The 23,949-nt window shown below is 40.0% G+C and overlaps 4 protein-coding genes across 8 annotated transcripts; 3 read left to right on the top strand and 1 right to left on the bottom strand.

Moving 5' to 3' along the window:
• Window positions 1–2,548: 2,548 nt before the first annotated feature.
• Window positions 2,549–5,977, top strand: ida (anaphase promoting complex subunit 5 ida). The gene is made up of 11 exons (XM_011144032.3): window positions 2,549–2,834; window positions 2,987–3,036; window positions 3,159–3,535; window positions 3,628–3,781; window positions 3,851–4,032; window positions 4,105–4,218; window positions 4,327–4,456; window positions 4,535–4,837; window positions 5,005–5,126; window positions 5,205–5,472; window positions 5,565–5,977. Exons 1-11 carry the CDS (start codon window positions 2,693–2,695, stop codon window positions 5,934–5,936), a joined length of 2,214 nt encoding a protein of 737 aa, XP_011142334.1. The 5' UTR covers window positions 2,549–2,692; the 3' UTR covers window positions 5,937–5,977.
• Window positions 5,978–6,214: 237 nt separating this feature from the next.
• On the top strand, window positions 6,215–8,130 carry Rab21 (RAS oncogene family member Rab21). Its single transcript, XM_011144035.3, has 4 exons — window positions 6,215–6,845; window positions 6,999–7,166; window positions 7,268–7,386; window positions 7,452–8,130. Exons 1-4 carry the CDS (start codon window positions 6,705–6,707, stop codon window positions 7,753–7,755), a joined length of 732 nt encoding a protein of 243 aa, XP_011142337.1. The 5' UTR covers window positions 6,215–6,704; the 3' UTR covers window positions 7,756–8,130.
• Window positions 8,131–10,574: 2,444 nt separating this feature from the next.
• On the bottom strand, window positions 10,575–14,208 carry RhoGAP68F (Rho GTPase activating protein at 68F). Of its 4 annotated transcripts, none has more exons than XM_011144036.3 (10): window positions 13,809–14,208; window positions 13,320–13,427; window positions 13,103–13,246; window positions 12,523–12,703; window positions 12,109–12,327; window positions 11,921–12,019; window positions 11,659–11,843; window positions 11,372–11,572; window positions 11,098–11,204; window positions 10,575–11,011 (listed from the first exon to the last, which is right to left on the bottom strand). In XM_011144036.3, the coding sequence occupies exons 1-10, from the start codon at window positions 13,855–13,857 to the stop codon at window positions 10,838–10,840; spliced, it is 1,467 nt and encodes a 488-aa protein (XP_011142338.1). In that variant the 5' UTR covers window positions 13,858–14,208; the 3' UTR covers window positions 10,575–10,837. The 4 variants fall into 4 exon arrangements, with proteins under 4 accessions (XP_011142338.1, XP_011142339.1, XP_011142341.1 ...); XM_011144037.3 differs by having other exon boundaries at window positions 12,523–12,700; XM_011144039.3 differs by lacking the exon at window positions 13,809–14,208 and adding an exon at window positions 13,515–13,763.
• Window positions 14,209–14,405: 197 nt separating this feature from the next.
• LOC105184919 (syntaxin-6) lies at window positions 14,406–23,949 on the top strand. 2 transcript variants are annotated; one of them, XM_011144041.3, is made up of 7 exons: window positions 14,409–14,839; window positions 16,625–16,851; window positions 19,672–19,766; window positions 19,848–19,907; window positions 21,207–21,439; window positions 21,684–21,778; window positions 23,695–23,949. In XM_011144041.3, the coding sequence occupies exons 1-7, from the start codon at window positions 14,805–14,807 to the stop codon at window positions 23,769–23,771; spliced, it is 822 nt and encodes a 273-aa protein (XP_011142343.1). In that variant the 5' UTR covers window positions 14,409–14,804; the 3' UTR covers window positions 23,772–23,949. The 2 variants fall into 2 exon arrangements, with proteins under 2 accessions (XP_011142342.1, XP_011142343.1); XM_011144040.3 differs by having other exon boundaries at window positions 14,406–14,839; window positions 21,684–23,733.

Raw genomic sequence — 23,949 nt, 5'->3', positions numbered from 1 at the left:
GTGGCGCCCCTGAAGACGGAGGCTGTCTTCTTCCATAACGGCCGCCGCGGGGCGCCGCCGGCGACACAGGTCTCGGTGGATGGAGTCCACGTTCACGTTGGGCCCACGATCAAGTATCTGGGCCTGACGTTGGACGGCCGGTGGGACTTCGGGGTCCACTTCAAGGCCTTGGCCTCCTAGGTCCGAAAGGTAGGTCCGGCGCTAGCCGGCCTGATGAAAACTCAAGGGGCCCAAGGGGGCCCCGGATGGTACGCTTACCGCCTATACGTCGGTGTGGTGCTCTCGATCGCCCTCTACGGGGCACCCATATGGGCACCCGACTGATGGCCTCCGGCCGCGGCAAGGCACTTCTGCGCCAAGCCATGCAGTCGGTGGTCGTGAGGGCGATACGGAGGTACCGCACCATTTCGTATAGTGCGACGACGGCCCTGGCCGGCTCCCCCCAGTAGAGCTCCTTGCCGATGAGAGGCATATCCTCTATTGGAGGGTGAAGGAGCTCCGCGACGGGGGGGAGGAATTATCGGCCGGGAACTTGAGGTCCCTGAAGACCCAGGCCGAGACCCGAGTCCTGGAAAGGTGGTCGGCTATACTGGCCAACCCCCGGAGATTCGGGCTTGGAATGGCCGAGGCCGTCCACCCCTGTCTGCCAGAAATGGCAGGCAGGTGGGGACACAGCTCACCTTCCATATGGTGCAGGTGCTGACCGAGCATGGCTGCTTCGGTCAGTACCTGCACCGGATTAGAAGGGAGCCCACCGCGGGATGTCACCGCTGCCCGGCACAGGAGGACACGGTGCAGCACACCCTGGTGTAGTGCCAGGCGTGGAGTGAGCAGCGCCGTGTCCTGCCCCAGGCGATGGGGTGCCAGGAGGAAAATCTCTCACTCCCGCATTTGCTGAGAGCAATGTGCAGGAGCCAGGAGATGTGAGGAGCGGCGGCCTCCTTTTGCCGGGACGTTATGTCCCGCAAAGAGGCCGCCAAGTTGGAGCGCTGACGACCCCGTCGCAGGAAGCGACGGAGGAGGCGGTATTCCCCAGGGGTTAGGAGCGGACCCGAGGTAGCGCCGGCCAAAGAGGAGAGGCCACCGGCTCGCCGGAGGCCGCCTCTTCGGCCGCCTCGGGCCCGCTTTCGACGTACCGATGGAGGTGGGTGGGAGAGGGGGTAAGCCCTCTCGCCCACTCCGGGCGTCAATGATGGCAAGGAGAAGGGGAGCGAGGCCCGGCCCCAACCGGTCCTCGCTCCCCTGCTTCTCCCCTAACCACCTAGTAGTGACGGGGAAGGCGGGGACGAGGAGGGAGGGCGGGTGTCCCCTCCCTCCTAATTAACACCGGAAAGTCAACCTGGCCGGACAACCGGCCGGGGCACCGCGCCCTTGACTCCCAATCTGGGAGGGGCGCAGTACTTGGGCGTGGGGCTCCATGAGAGCCCTGGTGCCAGGGTGTCGGAGAGGGAATGCAGGCCTAGTTCCCCTGACTCTCCCCACCACGGTCCAAGCGGTAGGCACCCCGCAAGGGTTTTAGTCGGTAGAAGTCCGACATAACCCCCGCCCTCCCCAAAAGGGCGGAGGTATCCATAAGGATTTCCCCTGCGTGACCAAAAAAAATGGTATCCGTATTTACATCATAAATTTCATCCTCTCCATCTCCTTTTTCCTCTTCCATGTCCATGTCTATATGTCCCAAAAATTTAAAATTGGCTATAACAGCTGCTTCTGTATCTAATATCATTGCTTCTGCTATAGAAGATGGCTGTTGCTGAAACAATAAATCACATATAAATGTATAACAGAATCGTGACTATCGTAATGCAGCTTAATTCTCTTAATTAAGTTCATATTGTTTTAAAAACATAAATATGTTTATTTATCTCTACCTTTTTCGGATGTCCCCCGGAGTATAAGACTTACATCAGAAGATTTTTGTTCTGTGTTCCCTCATTTCCATTTAATGCTGGAGTATTCATTTCATCTGGGTCTGTATTATTATAATATGTCCTACCGCGTATATTTCATTTCTCACCTCTCGTTGCGAGTCACTGCGCAGGCGTGCTCCGCAGGCGGAGCAGTGACTCTCATTCCTCTCGAGTTGAGATGCGTTCCGAAAATTGCAAAAAAACGGGCACTTATTATTATTACGTCCGCAACCTTAAGCCAGTGGCACACGGTTTTCGTGCTGGATTGCTTGCTGGATGAAAATACTGCGTTCTGATTGGTACTTTTCCGAAGATGGATGGAAATGCACCAATCAGAACGCAGTATTTTCATCCAGCAAGCAATCCATCACGAAAACAAGCACCGTGTGCCGTTGGCTTTACTGTAAGCGACAAGAGGCGAGCGCGCGCGACGAGGAGCGAGCGAGCGAGCGCAAGCGACAAGAGGCGGCCGCCCAGCGCTCTCTAAGCGCTCATTGGCTCACATGTTTCAATTAATAACTCGATAATTATTGTCAATTTGACATTATGGTACATGACTTTTCTTCTCGGCTACACCCAATCTATCTCCAACTTTCGTCTGTATGATAAGCTTTCAAACACCCTGTATATGCCCGTGAAGCTACCACAGCGTTTGCTCAGTGCGCGTGCGCGACTTTTCCCACGACTTGTCATCACTGTCAGGGATCTGACATCACTGCTGCCAGGATGCTTCCGAGCAAGGAACACGTAAACAATGTCTTGTTCGTTTACAGTAACGTGAAATGAATGAAATATTTAGTAAAATGTCCAAGGAATTTGTAACTGTCGATGGCAATGTGAAGAAGATTCAAAAGGAGAATCTAACACCATATAAAATAGCAACTGCCATCTTAATTAGAGAGTATTGCAATGAAACAACAAAAGGTAACCTCTGTTACTTTATCACATTATCTCCCACACATTATATATTTTATATTATATTTTACTAGTACTTATGTATTGTATAATACTTTGTTTAAGAAACATTGGCTATATTTTATTTGTATTATCTAACCTGATCAAATAATCTTTTGTAGCAATTGTAGAAAGACGTGACTTTTGTTTAGCTTCACTGAAACTCATTCAGGTAATAATTACTTATCTTTATTATTAATTGCACCGATTAAATATCTTGCTGCAAATATAAATACATAGTGCTAAAGTAAATATGAATTTTTAATTATATATATTAATAATAATTATTTTCAGTCAGCAGACATGGAGCTAAATATCCTGTTGAACTTATTATATTCTCCAGAATATGTTTTACATCGATTTGCAAATCAGTTGGAAGTAGAATTGGATATTTTATGTAGTAAAGGAGTTGATGGATTGTTGGATCTATTTAATAGTCTTTATCGATTAATAGAAAACAAGGAACATGCACTTGCTTTATCAATATTGAGTAGGAACTCTGTTCTTGGCCTATATATTCGTAGAATACGTATTTTTTTTGAGAAATTGCCTTTTAATCAAGTCGTTGCACTTTATAATGATCTAAAAAAATATGTTGAGAGAAAAATTCGTAATTCCAGAGACTCTGATATCTCTATAATTTCCAAGCAAGAAGATTATGAAACGAATAAGTAAGTTTGCACAAATAAATGTGTAATTTTGTATAGATTCACCATTATACAGAATGTTTCGGCCATTTTATATTATCATTGATCTTATCTAGAGCAAAAACAGTCTGGGGTGGAAGACAGGCAGAGTTACTTGTGGCACAACAAGCTCATGCCTTGCAAACTGACGAGCATAAAGCAGTGCCACCGGCAGAATTGCAAGCTCTTGTTCAAGATCTTTTGAAGTGCAGTCCTTATTATGCAGATGCAGTAAGTGACAATATTGTTATGCATATAAATGTGTACAATGAAGCTAAACGAAACTATTTTCTTTTCCAGCATTATTTGAGTTACTTAAACTGTATTCGCGTGAACGACTTTTGCGGAGCAGTGGATAGTCTTTATCACTGTTTTGATAGGATGGCACCTCTGGAAAACCGATCCGCGCCTGAAGATAGATCTCGCACTTTCAGATACGCAGCACTCAACTTGGCTGTTTTACATGCCCAATTTAATCACAAGTAAGAGATTTTATTCATCAGATTTATAATTTATTTATTTAGTAACTGGTTCTTTTTTTATTTCTTTTAAAGAGAAGTGGCGCAATATGCTTTAAAAGAAGCAATTACACTAGCTCAAGAAGCCGGAGATAATGTGTGTCTGCAGCTTGCACATTCTTGGATGTATTACTTGACCAGCGAAGAAAAGTAAGAGCAAGTACGAGAATTTTGAACAATCTCATAAACATATTTTATTTGTAAGACAGATATATCCTTTTGACTTTTGTTTAATACATGAGTTCGTTTATTACTTAGAGGGCCTCTTATAGAACGCTCAGTAGGCAAAGCGAGTATGCTCGGCATTACGCATACGACAGGTATGAGTCTCATTTCACACGCGCACAACTCTGCCCTGGAAGCAAAAAATCCTCCTCAAGTCTTCGAGGTACGATACTGATGCATGAATCGGAATCGTGAACCAATGAAATATATTTATATCATATATACGACGTTCTCTTTGCAGACGCTAATTAAATCGGACGTGTTAAATTGTCAGCACTCGATGTCTGACTTGATGTCCATCACTTTCGCAGAGAAGTCTGCGTTATGGGCATATTATGGCAAGACAGAAATGGCCTCGCTTTGCGCTCAGCTGTTGCTCCTTCACAACACTGGCGACAAGAAACAACACATGTTCAATGGGCCGTCCACGTGTCAGGCGATTGTCACTATTGCGAATATGTTGATCGAATTTGGTGAATATACGCTCAGCGACGTCGTACTGGCCCATGCCAAGGAGAGATTTCCTAACGAGCCCTGCAACAAAGTGTGCAATTTTATACAAGAAATTTAAAAAAATGACGTTTTTGACATTTCTTAGTAAAATTTCTTAATAAAATTTAAAATTTCTTAATAAAAATATCGAGGTGGAATAGTTTTCGAGTATTGCATGATTAAAAAAAGGAGCTTCCACGATTTTCTTTTATGTTTTAGATCTGGATGCTGAGCGAACAGCTGCATTTGTTCACGCAATTAATGAGACAAGAAAAATGGAGCGAGGCAGAAGCAGCAGCCCGAAATATTTCCAGCTTAGATCAGTTAGAATGCACGTTCAGGTAGCAACCAATTCATACTTGTGCTGTAGGTGTTGTACACGCGTCAGAAGATAAAGCATCGCGAACAATTTTTTTCAGATTAGCGGAAGTTTGCTTGGCGAAAGGTGATTATCCGAAGGGACTGGAGTACATCAGCATTATTGAGGAGCATTCGGATGTGACTTCGCCGCATAAAATACGCGCCATACTTCTCTCCAGCCAGATAACGTGCGCTTCTTCCTTGTTAGGAAATGGAACAGCTGCCACCAATTGCATAGTGCGCCTGAGTTCGGCTTTGGAGTTGGCCACGCAGAATTATCTGTCCTACTATAAAGCGCTCGTTAAGATGCATCTTGCTAACGTACAAGTTAGTCCACTTACCTTCTTTTCTCTCCAGTTCGTCTGATATCTCATCGTTTGATATCAACAATTATAAACATCCTTGCAACTGTCTTGCAGTTGCTGATGGGCTTACCCACGTTATCCCTGAATATAGTAGAAGACGCCATACCCACGATACTGGGTCACGGTGGCTGTTACGACCAAGGTCAAGCGTTTGTATTGTACGGCAAGTGCTTGTTAGCCTCGGCACCAGAGAATCCTTTCGAAGCGCGGAAGGAAGCAATCCTGAGCGGTATAAAAGCGCTATCGAAGGCGCTGGCGCGATTCACCAAAGTGAAAGCCATCGCCAGGGTTAAAAATATCTTGTGCTTGCAAGCCGTATTTTACAACGAGATCAACCTTCTGCCCGAACGGAATCAGTGTGCTTTCGAGTTTCGTCAGTTGGACGAACAATACCTAACGACACCAGGCAATCCGTCTTTATATTAAAAATTGTAAGATGGTTTTGCATAAAAATAAAAAAGATGTCAGACAGCAGCTGTCCAGTAATTCTCGTCCAACGACATGGTTATGTTGTGAAAAGAAGTATTCATTTCAGTTACATATTCATTTTATTTGTATTAATTTGAAGAACAATTTTCCTCCTCAAAAGGGAAGCGACTTATTCTGAATGGTTTAAGAAATTTCCGCGGGATGACTCGCGATGCAATCTGGTCGATTTTTTCAATCAATTTAAGAAATTTTCGCGCTGCATCACAAAGTGATTCGGAGATTCTGTGCTAGATGGCGCAGATACTACAGTCGGCGGCACATTTTCGTAATCTTCGTAAGTGCATCGAGTAGTAGTGAAGACACGAGTACGAGGATGTAATGTATTTTAGGCGTCACGTTGTCGGCATCGCATTTGAATACACGATTATTAAGTAGTCGATTAATCGGCATCGGTATTTCCAAGCCATGCTGTAATGCCACGAAACGGTACAGACGATCTCGGTGTTTTGACGGAACGGAGATTAGGGAGATTAGAGTATAGTCGCCATCGCAGCATCGTATCGTATCACGGACGGACATTATACCGGATTATTATGACATAATTACTACTTGCAAGCAATTTACAGTCAAAAGGAATATCAGTGTATCCCTCAACATTGGGCCATATGAGCACTCTGACTCGCTCGAGCGACCTTAACATCGCTTCCCGCACCTAGTTTTACAATTTTTACAAGTATACAAGTCAGTCGCAACACCTTTAGGATTATGGCCAGCCCGGTGCTCAGCACCATCAATGGATACAATTTTAAAGTCGTTTTACTTGGCGAGGGCTGCGTCGGCAAGACCTCGGTGGCACTCCGATACGTCGAGGACAAGTTCAACGACAGACATATCAGTACGGTGCAGGTAACTTGTATTTGCAACATCCTATTCATGTTGTATCTACTCGGATCTCGGTTGTTCTCCCATTTCAAAATCTAATCTGCGCTGTAGAAATAAAAATACGTATAGAGAGAGACTAGACATTTGGACTATATATCTGGTTGTGCTCCATTTCAGGCATCGTTCCTGAATAAAAAGTTAAATATTAATGGGAAGAGGGTGAACTTGGCAATATGGGATACAGCAGGGCAGGAGAAGTTTCACGCATTAGGACCAATTTATTATAGGATGTCTAATGGTGCCATTCTTGTTTATGATATTACAGATGAAGATACGTTTCAAAAGGTATGTTACAAGTGTGTTGATTATTGTCTAATATTTTAGATGCAATTTGTTTACTATTATAGTTGAAAGAAAGATCAGTATCGATAAGATTTTGTCATTAGGTGAAAAATTGGGTGAAGGAGCTCAAGAAGATGTTAGGTAGCGAAATATGCTTAGCAATAGCAGGTAATAAGGTGGATCTAGAAAAAGATAGGAATGTCGCTATAGAGGAAGCAGAAGAGTAAGTGCGACTTTTCTGTCTGATTTATAGAAACTATGGGTAAATACAATGAAACCCATTTGCAGATATGCCAAACAGGTGGGTGCCATGCACTTTCACACATCAGCCAAGTTAAATCAGAACATTGAGGAAATGTTCTTAGACCTGACAAGACGTATGATGCAACATGCAGATGAGGCTGAACAAAAGTCTACTCTTACAAGGACCAATAGTACACGTCGTAACGTTGTAGTAGTCGAGGATGAGATTGAACAGAGTCAACCAACTAGAAGTTCCTGCTGCACTGGTGGTGGAAGTAGTGGTGCTGGTGGCAGTGGTAGTACTGGGAAAGGCAGTGGCGATGGCAGCAGCAGTGGTGGTTTTTCGTAGACCTTCCATTTTGAGTTATATTCAAGTTTAAACAAGGTCTAATTATGATAATCCATCAGATCCATATATATATATGTATATATAAATATATATATATATATATATACACGCATTTTAGAGTGTGACAACTTTTATTATCATCTAAAAAGGTACTTTAGATTTCTCAGTGTCATACTTACAAATGCCTTACTTTTACGTGTGTATGTGTGGGTGTATTATCCACATATGAATGCACGTGTGTATACGTATATTGAATTATACAGATATGTAATCTTGCTATTTGAAAAGAAATTGTCACAAGTTAATTAGCTAAACATTAGCTAATCACTAAACAAAAACTAGACAACACGTCAACGCGAAATCTTTGAGGAAAAACTAAAGAAACTTTCGGCTTTTATCCAAAACGATAATCTAGAGTGATGTACATATTGATGCTTGGTGTACAACATTGGATAATCGAGCTGGAGACTTTCTAGTTAGAGTTTGGCAACACCTAATTTTAAAGGAAAAATGACAGGATATATTACGGATTATTATTGAACATATATATACTCGGAATTATATAAGAACCTAGAATTTAATATGTTTAACTACAAAAGTAGGCCGAAGTGGCTCTGAAGCTGCCAAATTCTAATCAGATGATCTTTAGATTGAGTTAAGTTACGCGCCATATAGTAGAGGCTTCTTGAACCAATGAGTAATTGATGAAATTTCCGTTAGATAGTGCGTCGAGATTGTAGCGCGCGCCATTGGGCGGAACTTTTAAATCTATTCGCTGGTTCGAAATCTTCCGCTAAATAACGTGTGTACTGCAATCGTATCATAAAAAATAGAGGCACTATTAACAAATATAATCTACATTTCGTTCAGAAAATTGTCTCAGGACTGATATAATTAAGATACATTTTCTTTTTTTTTTATAGGATCTTTAATTACTGTTTGATGTTTATTGCATTGTTATAGGAAAACATTCTACTATAAATTTGAATAATGGAGGGTGAATTGCCGAAAGTTATTAGATATTGTTTGTTAATACTTTTCGCAATACTTTTATTCGCCTGAAATTATATAAATTAGCGATAAATAATTGTTGTAAAGTTTAAATTATTGTTATAAGTTATACGAACATAAAATGGTAAATCGTAATAACGTTACAGAAGAACATTTCATTTACCTTTTTTTTGTATACCTTGTACAAGTTCTGCGTTTGAAGTGTTTGGGATTTACGAAGGACTATGTAATGTACAATCAATGTACCGATCATAGATGTAGAAATTAACATGTTTTATTATACGTTTTTCTATTGACAACAAAGAGGAATGTCACATCAGTTCTATATAGGTCTGGGTTAGTCTTTTCGATGATAGAGAGCAGATTTAGGCTGTCAGCCCCATATTTTACCCCAGTTACCCATAATGGCAGGACCGTTTAGAAGGATGTACATAGATATACGGTTCAAACTCCGCGAAAACTGCTAAGTCTCTTATCCTTAATGACAAATGCTAAATGACAGATAAAATTAACTAAAACGTTAAACTATGCAGTACCCTGACATTCATTATATAATAAATTTTTACCTCTCGTTCATTATATTATTTAACATTTTATTATGATATTGAAACAGAACTAATGTGATCACACGAATTCTTCTCTGAAGATCACAGTCGAAAAAAGAAGAATATCGTGAACATACTCAAATTTATATGGTGACTAAATCACCAGGAGAGTTTATGGTATTTAAAGTTAAGTTAATGTATCTCTCTTTTTCTATATATATGTGTGTGTGTGTGTGTGTGTGTGTGTGTGTGTGTGTGTGTGTGTGTGTGTGTGTGTGTGTGTGTGTGTGTGTGTGGTGTGTGTGTGTGTGTGTGTGTGTGTGTGTGTGTGTGTGTGTGTGTGTGTGTGTGTGTGTGGTGTGTGTGTGTGTGTGTGTGTGTGTGTGTGTGTGTATTACATATAAATTCTGCATTAGTAATCATTTTCTTTAATTTATCTCGTTCCCCGAGTTTGTTCAAATACATTTTATCACGTATACTACATTTGTCAAATCACAATTATATCATTAAATTATCAATTTTTTCAATATGTACATAAAACCCTGCAATGCAAAGGTGCTAAGTATTAAAAAATTTTTTTATTTGTAATTTACTTTAAATTTATAATGTACCAAAACATCCGATAAAATTACACGAGATATTTTACGAGTTACATAGTAACCTGAACCTGAATAGTGCAATTAAACAGTCTATAACTGTAAGTAGAAATAACTCATTCATAATTCATTGCTATGCAATGTAAAAAGAAATTGATCGAAGTTGCTTTAATTGACTTGACAACAATGAGTGTAATAAACCTATTTTAAATGTTTTAATCGACAAAGTAAAAACAAAATTAAAATAATTAAACTTTTAAATATTATAAATTAGAAAATAACTTAATCGATATAACTTATTAAAATTAAACTAATTCGTTGTATTAAATACAAATTATGTTAAATATGATATTAAAAAAAATAAAAATGTGTGTGAATATTTTTAGAACAAATTATCATCCATGATCTTTTGTGATAACAGAAGTATCTTTCGATATATTCTTCTATTTTCGCATTACTTTCTACATTTTATTAAATTAATAAATTCTCTCTCGCTCTCTCTCGCTCTCTCTCTCTCTCTCTCTCTCTCTCTCTCTCTCTCTCTCTCTCTCTCTCTCTCTCTCTCTCTCACTATTCTAAATAACCTATATATGTATATATATTATATTCACTGTGTGACGTTTCATATATCTTTGGTATTTGGTCATAATTTTCTTCTAGATACACATTCTTTCCCTCTGCCTCTCACCCACGAAAATTATATCTAGTCGTATTAAAAAATTTTGTGCAAAATCGTGTAAACAAACATTGGGCATTTTTTCTTTTGTTTCTCTCTCTCTCTCTCTCTCTCTCTCTCTCTCTCTCTCTTTCCTCATCGACAGATATAAAAATACTCCGGTAAACGAAAGTGCGAACATTATATTCGTAATAATAATCGTGATCGGTAATTAAAGATTAGGCCCTCGGTTGTTTCTACAACACGGCATATTTTTAAATAATGAATATCTTATCCTGATAAGTGAATAAAAAATCTATGAATTGGTTGATGGGCCCTATTGCAGAGAGAGACATCCCACGAGCTGGCGGTGCCCTAACTAGATTCGGTCCAAATACGACTGCAAGATTACTAGAAGTCATCTTGTTCAAGTCACATCGGTCCATCACCTACCAATAAAGAAGACAACCAAGAAATTTATCTTCTCTTTTTTATAATAGTTATGCCAGACAAACGACAAGATACAATTACGTACCCTTGATAAAAATTGTACGATGTATTTAAGGACTTGATAATTATCTTCAGGAAGTTTCTCCAACACTAATATCTTTACTTTACGTGGACGCTCATCCTTCGACAATGCTAGAACAATAATTTGTAAAATTCAAATCTTTCGTTATGTACTAATTACTTTCATTTACTCGTTATGTATTAATTAATTTTGTTATGTACTAATTATGTAATAATCGCATACTTCCTCTCGGTTCGTCTCAGACAAACCGAGAGGAAGTATGATGAAAAATGCTTACTTTGGAATTGTGTGATTTCATCGTATAATTCGTAGGTCATAAGAGGCTCGTCTAATTCGCGAAGAAAAGTTTTCAGGAGAACCGCAGCAATATGTGGATCTCCTTGAAAATCAATAGGTAAACCTTGATTACAACGATTCTGGAGTTCTTTAATAACCGTTAGATTAGCCGATCTTCGAAATATTCCTTCAGTTTCGAGAGCTGAAATGAGATTCGATGTTATCATTGTTTTGTTTGACGAGAAACGAAGGAAATCAATCGCACGATACGATGATCGGCAGGCGTACCGTCTGGAGTGTCGAGAAATTCTACACACTGTCTCAGTATCGGTGGTATCGAATCACCGTTGTTGTTTTCCTTTATAAACTGCAGGCTAGCACCGAATTGAGTCGTACCAACTGGCGTGGCCACCGTGCTTTGCGGCGGACTCGACAAACTTTTCTTATTCTTTATCAGTAACTGTTCGTTGTGTCTGTAAGCATAAGTAGATAAGTAGAATCGTGTTATTCTAAGTGAAAAACGGTATTTATAAGAACGAAAACTACATACTCTATCACCTGAGGAGGTATGATAAGTTGATCTAAATTAATATATTGCGCCAAATCCTCTAGATAATTAACGTACATCATCTTCCGTCCAAATTTTACACTACAAAAATTCAATATATTTATACAAGATTATTAGAACTTATGAGAAAGCAAGAGAGTGTTTAAATTAGGAAAAAAAATATCGCATACCTAATAGCCGGTTTAAATATTTGCCACACGATCCTAATAAAATTAGTTGGGTGCACTAGATATAGGGCTTTAAGATTCTTTTTATATTTTCTATCAAATGCTTTATATGCTTGCCACAACCAAGACAGAGGTGGCTTGTTTTTGGACGTAAGGCCATAATGAAAGTAAACGAGACTATAATCTTGCTCCACGAATGTGTCTAAGGTATGTGTGAGATACCTGTGGAAGACAGAAAATAGAAAATTAGAAAAGAATGATACAACGTAGTTAATAAAGTAAACACAGACTTGATAACTCTTATAGAAAGACATTTGGCTAGTTATAATATTGTAAAATAATTATGCATTAACAACTGACATTGACAAAAATGACAAATCATTGTTATCGCATGTCATCCTGTAATATATAACTGACCTAAGGAGCTTAGCATGATTGAAGGTCTCTTTTCCAACAGGAGGCAATTTACAGGCTGACACCACTATTATTTTGCGACCAGCACTGTCATCGCCAACCACCTCCACAATCCCATGCCTAGATATATCGAGATAGTCTTCCTCATCTGCGAGTTCACCATCTAAAGCGGCGAGGTCTTCTGCTACTCATCAACAGAAATATTTGTTGTGATAAACTTTCCACATCGATGAGGCTCTCAGGCATACTTAACAAACACATTTCAATCAAAAATACAATTAGCAAAAATGATTCAATCCCTTGAAGCAACTGCATATATAGTGGTGAGAAAGAAATAAATATACAATAAATGAACAAAATAGATGACAATTATGATCACCATCCTGCTGCAGGAGATTGAATTGTACATAAAGTTACTGCAAACCTATTTAAGAAGCAATCAACGATCGTTACATTCCTTTTCTTCTTTCACCCTTACACCATGCAATTTAACAAACTATACAACGTTCTACATAATTCACCTGCTATGCCCCGAATGCCATGACATTTAGTGGCTACTAACAGAAGGTAAAAGGTCACACACCAGATTCAATAACTGGAGCATCTACCAAAGCTTCCTCAAAGTTCTCTTCGATCGTGCCGTCGCTCACTGGACTTTCCAAATAATCTATTCCTGTGCCTGCGCCGCTACATGCCAAATCTAATTTCTCTTCCAGAAGTTGCACAGCTGCAACAAGAAGGTCACATGTGAGACACATGACATGAACTACAAATCAAGCAAGTACCTCCGAATATGTTACCATTGTTGGAAGTGGTTTGCAACTCCGTGTCATCAAACTCCAGATTTGGCTCATAATCGTGATAGTCCGACAAACTAGGGTACGGGTCTTCGCAGTCGTTGGTCATACCTGTTGGATGAAAATCGAAAATCAGAACCACACGGTCGACGTTATACTCACAGGTGCACTCGTGCACGTTCCGTATGTATTTTATACAAAGGAGCCGGAGTGGACAATCGCAGTTGATATATCGGCCATCAGCACGCCCGAAATCGCGCGATCAAATTATTTGGCAAATTATTTGGTCTTATTTGACAAACGCAAGGCGATTTAGCGGCCTTCAGCTGCCAGACACACACGCGACGGGACATCGATACGTAGACAGAAGGTAGGCATTAGCGTATTGTCAACAACCGCGACCTACAGCAGCACGTCAGAACCGTCTCTCTTTCTTTCTCTCTCTTTTTCTCTCTCTCTCTCTCTCTCTCTCTCTCTCTCTCTCTCTCTCACCTATCAACGTCCGCGACGGGCTCATCGTCGGCTGATAGTCTGCTTCCATATCTGCGACGTCGAGCGACGCGTCCAAGCTGCTGCAGCTGTCGGAGCTGCGACGCTGTCCTGCTGTTGTTACAGACGTGCAAGATCTCGCTGAATTTTCTCGCACGATGACATTATCTCTCTCTCTCTCTCTCTCTCTTTCTCTCTCTCTCTCTCTCTCTCTTCTCCTCTCTCGACGTACTCGGCGACTTACGCTGGGGCAACGCGCGACGCGCTACGGCTCACATCACACGCTTTCATCTATCGCCGCCGACGTTACCGCCGTATTGATACTCCCGCCTCTCTCTCTCTCTCTCTCTCTCTCTCTCTCTCTCTCTCTCTCTCGATACACTCGCGAGACACAGTGCCGACTCCTGCAGGCCCCGGCTCGCAACTAATCAAACGCAAGAGAAGCGAGTCACCCGCCGATCTACGTAGCCGCTCGCGCCTCCACGGCGACGGATTGTCGCCGGTGAAGTGAATCAATAATATCACGGCAGCCGACGCGAGCGTCGTCGCGCGGCGTCGCGTCGCACCGCGCCGGGGCGCGCACGACCGTGAAAATCGAATAAATAGTCACTCGCGGTGGCAGCCGGAGCAGAGACGTGAACAGACGTCAACGGACGACACCGCGAGGCGAGGCACGACCAGACGAGACCGGACGAGACGTCCTGTGTGCGGAGCCGAGCGGAATCCGCATCCGCATCTCGCGACGACGACAACACGTCCGCGCGCTCTCTCTCTCGCCGGGTAGAGCCTCGTTACGGAGGAGAGACACAGGTGCGCGCGACGCTCGCCGTCGTCCCCGTCCGGAACGCGTACCCTCGCCGCTGCCGCTCGGAATATTCCTCACCGATGAGCGAGCGACCGAGGCGCGATCGCTCTTCGACGGTGGCTGCCGCGCGGCCGCCGCTGCGGCGAGACAGGCCGCCTAGCTTTTGAATCCTCCCGGAGGACACCACGCGAGGAATGACGCTGGAAAATCCGTTCTTTGTCGTCAAGGAGTAAGTGCAGTCGTGCGAGGCGATTTCAGGAGCGATCGATATATCTCGCTCGGGCTCGAGAGAAGCGACGATTCCGTGCTCTATGTGTATGTGTGTGTGTGTATGTGTATGCGGATGTATGTGTATGTGTGGGTGCATGGGCGATGCGTGTGCATGGTGTGCGAATGCATGGGGATTCGCGCGGTATTGTCATGGAGATTTTTTCGGGCTGGCGAGTGCGCGCGCGCGAACGAGCAAACAAGTATAAACATGCTGATAGGAAACGGACGGCCGATAAGAGCCGTCGGCTCTTATCCGCGATGCGATATCGCGGAGATTAGACACGGTGTCACAATTGATATGCGGTTTGATTCACGCGTTATCGCGTCGTGGAAAAAAAAATATATCGCAATGTGTCGATTATCTCGCCGCGGCATATTATTTCGACAAGCTCGCGCTCCTTCCTGCATGACGAAGCGCGGTTCTACGTGACGGACGTGTGTTGCACGATCTGACGTATCCGAGGTGAGCAGCTCGGTGCAACAACATGAGCGACTCACGATTGACGTGCCGGAGATCGTCGCAATCGCCGCGAATTTGGCCCGCACATCGACGGACAATCGCAATTGTTTCGACCCGCGCAGATGTCTCGGAGACGGCTTAGAGGCCTTTGAAGGATATCTTCTCCGGTCCCGGCCTATACAGCACAAAAGTTGCAGTAACATTGCTGCAACTTTTTATGTGGGACGTCTCTCGGGTATCTCAAAACCGCGTTTTTGGCACTTCGGAGTGCCGCTTGTGAATTTGTCATGTCGCAAATTACGAGAAAAATGGCGTGAGAAAGCAAGTCTCGTGAGAACACGCTTCTCCACTCACGACATATTTCTTATTTTGATTTCAAAGCGAAACGATTTGTCTTCTCGCGAATACCTATACCTATACGGTACACCAAGCTAAAAAACGTTGCTGCAACGTTGAAACAATGTTGCAATGTTGCAGCAATATTGCTGCAACTTGTGTGAGTACGCAGGTGGAACATAAAATTATGAAGACACATCAAAACGACGAGAAGATGACCAGATTGTGAGGAAAAATGAATTTTCCTCATCACTTTGACGTCATCATGATTTTCTGCGCCGCCTGGATACTCGAGAATAATTACGCGAGAATTATACACTCGCCTTCGTATCGTTACTACGATACGAAGGCGAGTGTCGCAAAAACATGCTTCTGCCTTCTCTTTATATACTTGTTATTTTTATTTCACAACGAAACAGGAAATATGTCGTATCTTTCCGATTGCACTGTATCACTCATTTATGCGGCGAGAAAGTAATAGCAAATAACTGCGAATAAATGAGAGAAGATAAGGAGGTCGGAAAGAGTGCAAGAAGTGCAAATCGATAGATCTGCCGAATCGCGAGCAAAGTATGCCACGAGAGAGAGAGATCGCGTTTGAACGTTCGAATGCCAGTCTGCGGCCAAGTTCGTCCTGCGCGCTTTCGTGCCGAAAGCGCCATTCTATCTTTACCGCTCTTTACGGGAAAATAGAATAACGCTTCATCGGAAGCGCGAGAAAGCGTGCGAGACGAACTTAGCCTTCAGCGGCCGCAGAGCGACGATCGAAGAGCGTGCGCCGGACGAGGATTTAAATTTGAACTCGAACTCGATCGCGATCTCGCCCTGCGCTTATCGCGATTGGCGCGCTAGATCCTGAGCGCACGCGGGCGCATGCGCCTGCGCACGCGCGCTTGCGCAGCAATGGCGGCTTAATCGATTGCGAACGCGCGGATTGTTGCTTTCCAGCGAGGTGTGCAAGGCGCTGAATAAGAACCGCGGCTTGTACGGACGTTGGAACGAGTTGCAAGATGTCGCGATCGCGTCGCCGAACACACCGGTGAGCGGCGGAATTTCCGCGGCAGCCGCCGCCGCTGCGCCGATCTCGCGAGACGAGCTCGACTGGACCACTACGGAGCTGCGGAAAGCGCTGCGCTCCATCGAGTGGGATCTCGACGACCTGGAGGACACTATCTATATCCTTTGCTCCATCGCTTCTCACGCGTGCGCTTCATTTCACGCGACGTATACACAATCGTAAATCTGTTCTTTTTCCAAGGACTTCTGAACTGACACAGTAAGTCGGAGTGAAACAGATATATTTTCTCTCATTCTAACTCACCGCACTAAGTGCGCGCTCAAAAGTCTTCGAAAACTAGTTCTTTGAAAAAGAATAGATCCCTGTGATTTTCCTTTACACACAGAAAAATATTGCATCCTGATAAGTCTCAGCAAGCACAACCCATACAGCGCAAAAGTTGCAGAAATATTGCTGCAACGTTGCTGCAATATTACAATGTTGCTGCAACTTTTGTGTTATATCGGAATGCATCATGTAACATACCTGTTAGTTGTAATTTCACTTTCATCAATGTAACATGTAACATATCTGTTAGTTATAACTCTTCCTTATTATCCTTATTGTCATTAATTCCTTATTGTCAACAATGTAACTGTCATACAGAGTGTATAAAAACCGGAACAGCGAAATATCTCAAAAACTAAGCATTTTAGAATAAAAATGTTTCAGGCGAAAGTTGTATGGTTTCAAGAGAGACATAAAACAATATATCATTTTGTTTATAGGTGGCGTCATTTTCGAGATATTCGCTGATCATTAAATGGAAATCTTTCTTAAATGGAAACACCAATTTTTTTATTATATCATCTTTTTCTTCCAATTTTGGATAACTTTTGTCTGAAACATTTTTTTATTTGCCTAATATTTTTGTAATATTTGAAGAAAACTTGTGGTAAGTTTTTCAAGACGATATCTTGCCATAACCATTTGTCGGAAGAAAAAATAGTATTAGACTTTTTTACTTTATTTGGTTTCAAGAATATATTGTTACAATAGCGCCCTGACTTTTTTTAATTTGATGATTTTGAAATTTCCAAAGGTCGATAAGTTAACAAAAGTCAAAGCACTATTGTAACAATATATTCTTCAGACCAAATAGAGTAAAAAAGTCTCGTATCGCTTTTTCTTCTGATAAATAATTAATGAGATATCATAAGTTAAATACTGAAAAAGTTATTAAGTTTTCCTTAAATATCCGAAAAAATATTAGGCAAATAAAAAAATGTTTCAGACAAAAGTTGTTAAAATTAATTGATAGAAAAAGATGATATAATAAAAAATTAAGGTTCCCGTTTAAGAAAAGTAATGATCAGTGAATATCTCGAAAATGGCGCTGTCTGTAAACAAAATGATATAGTTGTTTTACCCCCTTCGAAATCATATAACTTTTGTCTGAAACATTTTTTTCTAAAATGCTTAGTTTCGCCGAAATATATTTCGCCGTTCCAGTACTTTTTATATACCTTGTATAATGCACGCGTTATGTAACAGTTACATTGTTGAGAAGGGAATTACGATTAACAGATATGTTACATGTTACCGTGTTAACTGGTTACTTATTTTAAGTTTTCAATTTATATAGGGTGTTAAACGATACATCTAAGTCACTCGTGTATGTACGTATAGGTTGAATCAAAGGTTGAGCAAAAGATTTCTTTAGCATTCCTTTTTGCGAAGAACCACATGAAATTTTGCGAACAGAAATCACGTAAAAATAAAACCGCATTCGGATTAATGTTGCTTGTTTCAAGTATTTAAGTTTATATATAGAATGTCCAACAATAACATTTCTCGCGTACGTATACATAGATTCAAAATGAGCGAAAAATTCCTTTAGCATTTTTTTGCCAACAACCACGTAATATTCTTGGAACAAAAATTATGTAAAAATATTGCACTCTGTTAAATGTTATTTGTTTCAAATATTTAAGTTTATGTAGGATATCTCGTAAATATTTCGTGTATATTCATATATATTCGATCAAGATAAACAAAAAATTTCTCCGCCGCCCTCCCCTCCATTTTGCGATCAACCAAGTAAAATTTCGGGTACAGCAGATGAGTTGCGATTGCGATTCCTGCCATCCTACGCTTGTAAATCGAATCGAATGGAAAAGCTATTTTACGAATAACCACGTGGATTTTTAATTATTAATCAAAGAACATTGTCGCATCACCACGCGTGATCATCCGCCAATCTTCTTTAATTAGTAAAACTACTAATCTACGTGGTTATTTGCAAAATCGTATAAGATGTTTTTGTTCGATTTCGTCTAATCGACGACGCCGTTATCATAGCTCATAGATAAAAATCGTTATCATCTAACATATCGTGCGTGATTGCTCAATTTCCTTTAATTAACAACGGAAATCTTACGATGGTTGTTCGCGAAATGGAGTGTAGAGAATTTTTTTTCAGTTTTAACCTTAATTTAAACGTACAAAAGATTTATATATATCGTCAGACATCTTATATATTTTCTAGTCTATCACAAGTTCATAAGCATCAAACTTATTAAAAATGGATTCTAATTAGTACTTTGCTCAAAAATAGTAAGTTAAAACAAATATTAAATTGAAACAAATTCAGTTTGCTTTTCCTACATAGAGTATAACTTTTATAATATTCTTCAGTAGAAGATAATTTTTTTTTAAGTACAAAGCAATGAATGTTAAATTAAAAAGATTGAAATATAAGTCGAGAACGTCACAAGACACCTGATGTATACGAGGAAGCGTTTAGTGTCGAGAATATCTCGCGAATCTCAGATGAATAATTGCTTGTTTTTCCGGATCAAATCGCACTTGGTAACTGATAGATTTTAAACAGATCTCTTCTATATGCAAATCTTGCAAATTACATCACGAATATCCTTTTCTTTTTTTACGCGATTCGAACGTAATTTTCTGTGTTGTATCCTTAATGCGTACGCACGTATCGTTGAGAAGAACCCGACGAAATTTAAGATCGACAACAAAGAGTTGACGGTTCAACGGAGCTTCATCGAGCAGGCGCGTGAGGAAGTCAAAGTAATTAACAACTAACGTCGCATCGTTGAATCTAATAGTTATGTGAAATTAATGCTCTGTCCGTTTGTAAATATTTCGCAGATCATGAAGGATAAGCTAAACCTAAGCAGAGGCCGGGACCGCGACAGCACAGCAAGACAGGTTTGTGCATATCGCAATTATTTTAATTATAACCCATTATGTCACTACTATATACCTATATAACTTGCTACATGTATACCGAGTGTTTAGAAGAAAGAGTTCCAGACTTACAAAGTAGACCGTATTCGTTATACTGATTGCGAATAAAAAGTGTAAAAAGTGAGCCTTACAACACAAAAGTTGCAGCAACATTGCTGCAACTTTTGTACTGTATAAGAATAAACATAGATCGAAATCAACCTTTTATTTTTTAATACGTTTGTTCATTCACCATACATGATCAATAGAAGTATACAAATAAAAGATTGATACTCCCGATCTATTTTTACTAGAAATGCTTAGTAAACATAAATTGAAAAATCAATCTCTTGTTTATTAATATTCGTTTGTTTATTCACCGTGCGTGATCAATGGAAGCATGTAAATAACTTGCGTTGCCAAAATCGAGAAACATTTGTGACTGAAAGGATTGATATTTCCTGAGTTCTTTTTAGTCAGTACAATAATTACCAACTACCCTGCTAAGTCTTGAACGCTTTTTTTAACATTTTGTATACCTAAACTCGCTCTGTGACCGTAAAATAACGCGGAAATTTAATTATTATAAATTCCGTTAACAATTATTACTATTTACATTATATTTGCATCATAACTTGAAACTATATATGTGTCTAATAATTTAACAAGAACTATGCGTTTAAAAAAATAAGAGAAATAAGATATACAAAGTTAAAAGAAGATCGGTTTTACAATTAAATTAAATTAATCAGTAAAAATATAATCTCGAATTATAAAATTTTCCATAATTGACTACGTAATTTTATTGGAGTTCGGCTTAAGGATTTAAATTTAAAGGGTGTATGTGCGCGCTATGAACGAAAATAACAACGGCATCTGTCGGTAGTGTTGTTAACCTCGTATCAGGAATCTCATTATTGACGATGTACTGGGATGCGTTTGTCGCGTAACCTCAAAAGGGGTGTTCGTCATGTCGGTCTTGTCAGTGGATAACATTACTTTAATAGTTGATGTATTGTAAAAATAAACAATAAATTCACACGCTATTAACAATGGTAGGCACGCTATTTGTACTTTTCACTGTGAACAAAGCAGAATATGTCAACTAGTGGAATTTTAAAATTATATTCTCCACTAACGTTTGTGATTTGACATTTCTGTTCTATTATTGTAGATATTGTTAGTAGATATTGTTAATAGAAAATTTATTGGACATAATTATATGTGGATATCTATATGGGATAATTGTACAAGTAAATATTTTATATATTCTATCTTCAGCCGCTTTTGGATAATAGTCCGGCACGAATGCCCACAAATCATGGTACTACAAAGTACAGCAAGCTGGAGAATGAAATCGACAGTCCTAATAGGCAGTTTCTCAGTGACACAATGCAGCAGCAGAATACCATGATAAGACAACAAGACGAGCAGCTGGATATGATTGGCGAGACTGTCGGTACCTTGAAAACAGTATCCAGGCAAATCAATACTGAACTGGATGAGCAAGCTGTGTAAATAAATCCTCTCTTGTCACTTCTTACGAAATTTTATTTCAGTTTTACGTATGTCTCAGGTATATTTCCTTAATGTTAAAAACAATTGTTATATATTCTTTCTTAGATTAGTTAAATTTCAAAATGTTGTAATTTTGGATCGCATCAACTATCAAAATACAAAATGCAGTTTTGATGCTTGACAGTAAAAGACACGGATTTGAAATATTCTGGATATATTTGTGATATCTGCTTCTTGCAGAATGCTAGATGAATTCGGAAACGAGCTAGAGGCTACAGATTCCAAACTGGATGCGACGATGAAGAAGATGGCGAAGGTGCTTCACATGAGTAATGGTAACTATAACAATTATATTCCCGCCCCTACCACCGCGTCGTCCAGCGTTTCCGACCTGACCGCTGACAAACCTTCCTCATTTTCCTCTTTATCCACCACGATAACCAACTGTTTTCTGTGTTCTAGCGATTAATTGATTGTGCGTTCCTATAATTGTTTAATTAAACAGTCATGGAAGGGGATCATAAGATCCATCTTCCTCTTGTGTATCTCGAGCACGCTTTTTATTTTATTCTGATGTTTGCATTCTTTTCAAATTTCCGTGACATCAAAAGCACAAAATTCGGAATGTTAAATAAATACATTTCAGATGTTTAATTAGACGCGGATGGGTAATATTTTGCGGCTCGTAGAAATCGCATAGTAAATTGATATATTACATCTAAGACCTAATTATATTAGTCCCTATCGCTGCTTCGTAAGATGATAATAGTTTGTTACGTGTAATTAATTAACAAAGATATCGAAATATCTTCGTTTGAGGAGTGCGAATTTTGTCGCGTTATTTAGTGTCGAAAGCAGGGCGGACCAGTTAGATCTCAAAGGGAGTACTCTTATATTAAAGTTAGTCAACAATTTGACCGACAAGAAGAATTGAACGTATTAAACATACGCAATATGTGACTGAAAAATATGTCCACCGGCGAACGAAGGTTTAGATTTCAATTTTGATTGGGATTTTTATCTGTGGTGTATTCTTCAGTCGCATATATACGTATGTGACTGAAACGAATCGGAGATTAGTAGCGTTTTTGACTAAAGCAAAATTTGATCACCCTGAGAACGAATTTACAGAATTATCGATCGTTCTCAGAGCGATTGAATGGCACCTCAATTGGGAACGCTATCAGATTAGAGTTTGAATTCTCGCGAAGATATATATATACATATATATATATATATTTTTATTCTGTGGCACGGCTACAGAGTCGCGCGTACGTACGCGACGGAGAAATAAGTCGCGGGCGAAAACTTTAAAATGGGATTTTGAATTTTTGTGAATACATGGGTCAAGAGTTTCACAGTCATTTGCGAATTGACCCGCGAAGTTGCACGCGTTAATCTTCTAACTTTACAAAAGATTGACAACAAGTATATCATTGATGTTGAGTAGTTTACGTTAACTTAAGTTAAACAATTTAACGAAATGCATTATTTTAACTAGAATTAGAATAACTGAAATTATACTGTAAGATTTTAAAGACACGCGGTAACGTTGAAAAAGCTTCAGGATATGTATGGAAAACTTACTAAATGAAGGGAGACACATATGATAGTTTAATAAAAAGAGAATATTGAAAATAACAATTATATATTTTTCCTCATTGAAGAGAACGACAATTCGTGCACAAAAAAGTCGAGAGAATATGTCTGTGCGAATAGAGAGAGAGAAGCGTATAGATTGCACTGACTACATGTAACCGAACTCGAAAACGTAGTTTATTGTTATCTCTCTTTCGTCTCGACGACCAATTGTGAAAAAAGGAAGGAAGAAAAGAGAGTATTGACAAATAAAAGCTGAGAACCGATTTATATTGTCAACTGTAAACGATTATAAATACTCCTACTCCTCGCTATATTTCTTATTGTACGCATTATAATTGTAATTGTATTAAGATTATAATTAATATTCTGTATCATACATTTTTTTATATAAGTTCAACGTGTTGCTGTTTCCGCAATGTTTTTGCCAAGTTCCCCAAATGACAAATATAGAAGAGAATGTCAAATAAATCAATTAGACTTGCCACTTTGCTAGAGGTCGAAGGGCAGAGTTAAAGTAGACGAGTATTAACGATTATTGTTGCACACGACGAGCGTTTACGAAAGAGCCTAATATCGTAACTTTAATCCCAATTTCGAATCTCTCGTTCATAAGTGAGACGCATGTGATGTTACTTTCCGTTTGTTTTAGATCGAAGACAATGGGTAGCCATTGGAGTGTTGACCGCTATATTGGTGTTTTTAATTATTTTGTTCATAATTAAGTGAATTGCCACACGCCTTTCTTTCTTCCCCCTCCTCCTTACCCAATCATCGCTAATACGATCGGACCCTCTTTTCGTAGCGTTAAGTGTAATCCTAGCTCGTTAAGTCGTACCTGTTTGACAAACTTATTATCGATAGTGAGATTTTATGAACGATACGAATAAACACAGTGTTATTATAA

The sequence above is a fragment of the Harpegnathos saltator genome, unplaced genomic scaffold (assembly GCF_003227715.2).
Source record: "Harpegnathos saltator strain DR-91 unplaced genomic scaffold, Hsal_v8.6 scaffold436, whole genome shotgun sequence".
NCBI lineage: Eukaryota > Metazoa > Arthropoda > Insecta > Hymenoptera > Formicidae > Harpegnathos > Harpegnathos saltator.
The sequence above is the reverse complement of the archived record's forward strand: the minus strand, read 5'-3'. Positions and strand labels throughout refer to the sequence as shown.

Excerpts from the sequence above, each read along its gene's own strand:
- ida (XM_011144032.3), top strand. The coding sequence starts at position 2,693 with ATGAATGAAATATTTAGTAAAATGTCCAAGGAATTTGTAACTGTCGAT. Across the intron at positions 3,782-3,850 it reads GTCCTTATTATGCAGATGCA|CATTATTTGAGTTACTTAAA; the intron begins GTAAGTGACAAT and ends TTTCTTTTCCAG. Across the intron at positions 4,457-4,534 it reads ATCCTCCTCAAGTCTTCGAG|ACGCTAATTAAATCGGACGT; the intron begins GTACGATACTGA and ends TTCTCTTTGCAG.
- Rab21 (XM_011144035.3), top strand. The coding sequence starts at position 6,705 with ATGGCCAGCCCGGTGCTCAGCACCATCAATGGATACAATTTTAAAGTC. Across the intron at positions 7,167-7,267 it reads ATGAAGATACGTTTCAAAAG|GTGAAAAATTGGGTGAAGGA; the intron begins GTATGTTACAAG and ends TTTTGTCATTAG. Across the intron at positions 7,387-7,451 it reads GCTATAGAGGAAGCAGAAGA|ATATGCCAAACAGGTGGGTG; the intron begins GTAAGTGCGACT and ends ACCCATTTGCAG.
- RhoGAP68F (XM_011144036.3), bottom strand. The coding sequence starts at position 13,857 with ATGGAAGCAGACTATCAGCCGACGATGAGCCCGTCGCGGACGTTGATA. Across the intron at positions 12,328-12,522 it reads AATCATGCTAAGCTCCTTAG|GTATCTCACACATACCTTAG; the intron begins GTCAGTTATATA and ends TGTCTTCCACAG. Across the intron at positions 11,012-11,097 it reads TCGTACAATTTTTATCAAGG|GTGATGGACCGATGTGACTT; the intron begins GTACGTAATTGT and ends CTTTATTGGTAG.
- LOC105184919 (XM_011144040.3), top strand. The coding sequence starts at position 14,805 with ATGACGCTGGAAAATCCGTTCTTTGTCGTCAAGGA. Across the intron at positions 14,840-16,624 it reads CCGTTCTTTGTCGTCAAGGA|CGAGGTGTGCAAGGCGCTGA; the intron begins GTAAGTGCAGTC and ends GTTGCTTTCCAG. Across the intron at positions 16,852-19,671 it reads CGACCTGGAGGACACTATCT|GTATCGTTGAGAAGAACCCG; the intron begins ATATCCTTTGCT and ends ATGCGTACGCAC.